This window comes from Trichechus manatus, unplaced genomic scaffold (assembly GCF_000243295.1).
Source record: "Trichechus manatus latirostris isolate Lorelei unplaced genomic scaffold, TriManLat1.0 scaffold00089, whole genome shotgun sequence".
Classification (NCBI taxonomy): domain Eukaryota; kingdom Metazoa; phylum Chordata; class Mammalia; order Sirenia; family Trichechidae; genus Trichechus; species Trichechus manatus.
Window position 1 is genome coordinate 490355 of NW_004444025.1, and position 1536 is coordinate 491890.

General features: G+C 66.9%; 1 protein-coding gene across 1 annotated transcript in view; it reads left to right on the plus strand.

The window, feature by feature from the left end:
• Nucleotides 1–203: 203 nt before the first annotated feature.
• The window catches only part of GUCY1B1 (guanylate cyclase 1 soluble subunit beta 1), a 56311-nt gene continuing 54978 nt past the window's right edge, over nucleotides 204–1536 (plus strand). Inside the window, exons 1-3 of the mRNA XM_023736625.1 lie at nucleotides 204–308; nucleotides 960–1033; nucleotides 1222–1402. Of these exons, the coding sequence (XP_023592393.1) occupies nucleotides 306–308; nucleotides 960–1033; nucleotides 1222–1402 (258 nt within the window). The 5' untranslated portion in view covers nucleotides 204–305. The remainder of the gene's footprint in view (nucleotides 309–959; nucleotides 1034–1221; nucleotides 1403–1536) is intronic.

The following is a 1536-nucleotide window of genomic DNA, read 5'->3' on the forward strand; positions in this document are numbered from 1 at the left end:
GAAGGCCCTGTCACCAGAGCGGGGGCGGGAAAGCGGTGGAGCGCAGCAGCATTGAGGGCAACCGAATTCCCTCCTCTGTCGCTGACTGGTTGAGAACAGGGAGGTAGCGCCCAGCCTCCTGCGGCGCGACTCGCCATTGGCTACGAGGAGGTGGCAATCAGGGCGCGCCGAGACCGCTGCGCTCGCCCCGGCTCAGTACTGCCGCCGCGGTCCGGTTGCGCTGTCGCTGCTGCAGGCACCGCCTGGTTCTCTTCTGCCGCCGCCTATGCGCCGGGGCTGCCTCCCGGGCTCCGGGCGCAGACACCATGGTGAGTGCTCTCAGCGGGTCAGCCGGAACCTCGCGCCGCGGCCGGGCCGGGCCTGGCTGCCGGGAGAAGCCGCTGCGCCGCGCACCGAGCCTGGCGCGGGGGCTCCGGGAGCACACTGCCAGCCGCCCAGCAGCCTCGCTGTTTGGCTGCGTCGGGAGCAGGGGAGGTGGCAACGCTCCGGGTCGCGGCGGAGGCCGTCGGTGCCTTTGCTTCGCAGGCGGGTTAGCCCCGCTGCCCGGCAGCTTCCTTAGCTGGGGAAGGGGAGATCCGTCTGGGGCGCGGGGTCTTCCCCGCTCCGGGGTGGGAGCTGAGCGCCGCCGGCGAGGGAGGTGTCGGGTGCGGGTCCCTCCTGCCGCGCGGTGTCCTACGCCCGCGCGTCCTCTGAGCGCCGAAAGGTGAGCAGCGTTAAGAAGGTGGCGTGGGGGTGGGGCGGCTAGTGAGGTGGAGGGTCTGCCCCGGACTGGGGGTGGGAGTACGGTTGTGCCTCTATATGCACTCTTTTTAGCACCGAGTACCTGGAATGGAGCGTAGCCAGAGGCACCCGGATAAAAGATTAAACCAGCGCAATGGGAGCAGAGACCGCAGCTTCGCCCCCTGTCACCTTCCCCCACAACCGGTCCCTAACGCACAGGTTTTCCTCTGTTCCCGCAGTACGGATTTGTGAATCACGCCCTGGAGCTGCTGGTAATCCGCAATTACGGCCTCGAAGTGTGGGAAGACATCAAGTAAGTGACCGGCTTCTCCAGCTCGGGCTCCACTCGGTGTGGACAACGTCGGGGAGCCGCCTGACGCGGTTCCCCGCGTCTCCCTTCATCCGCCGCCTCCCTGGGTGACAGGCGCGCATCCTCCGGGCGGTCTCCGCGCGGCGGCTCCCGGCTACAGCTGTGCTCCCACGCTCCGGAGCGGGGACCAGGAGAGGAGGGGCGGCCTGGGCGGGGCTGGGAATGCGAGAGCCAGGGAAGGAGCCCCTTGGGGTCAACGCGGCGTCCCGACCCGGCCTGGGCGTGGGAACGCGCTGCCAGGGCCCGGACGGCTCCCACGCGGAGACCGGCCCGGGGGACCACGCAGGCTTCGGCGAGGCCCTGCTGCCAGAGGCCTTAGAAACGAATGGAAGACCTTGACTCCTTCAAAAATTAGCATACCTTGCAGGCACATCAAATAGCTAAGCGTTTTTGGTTTGCTAAAAGACAGTTTTCTTGAGACACTTTCTTAAACAAAGAATTGCATT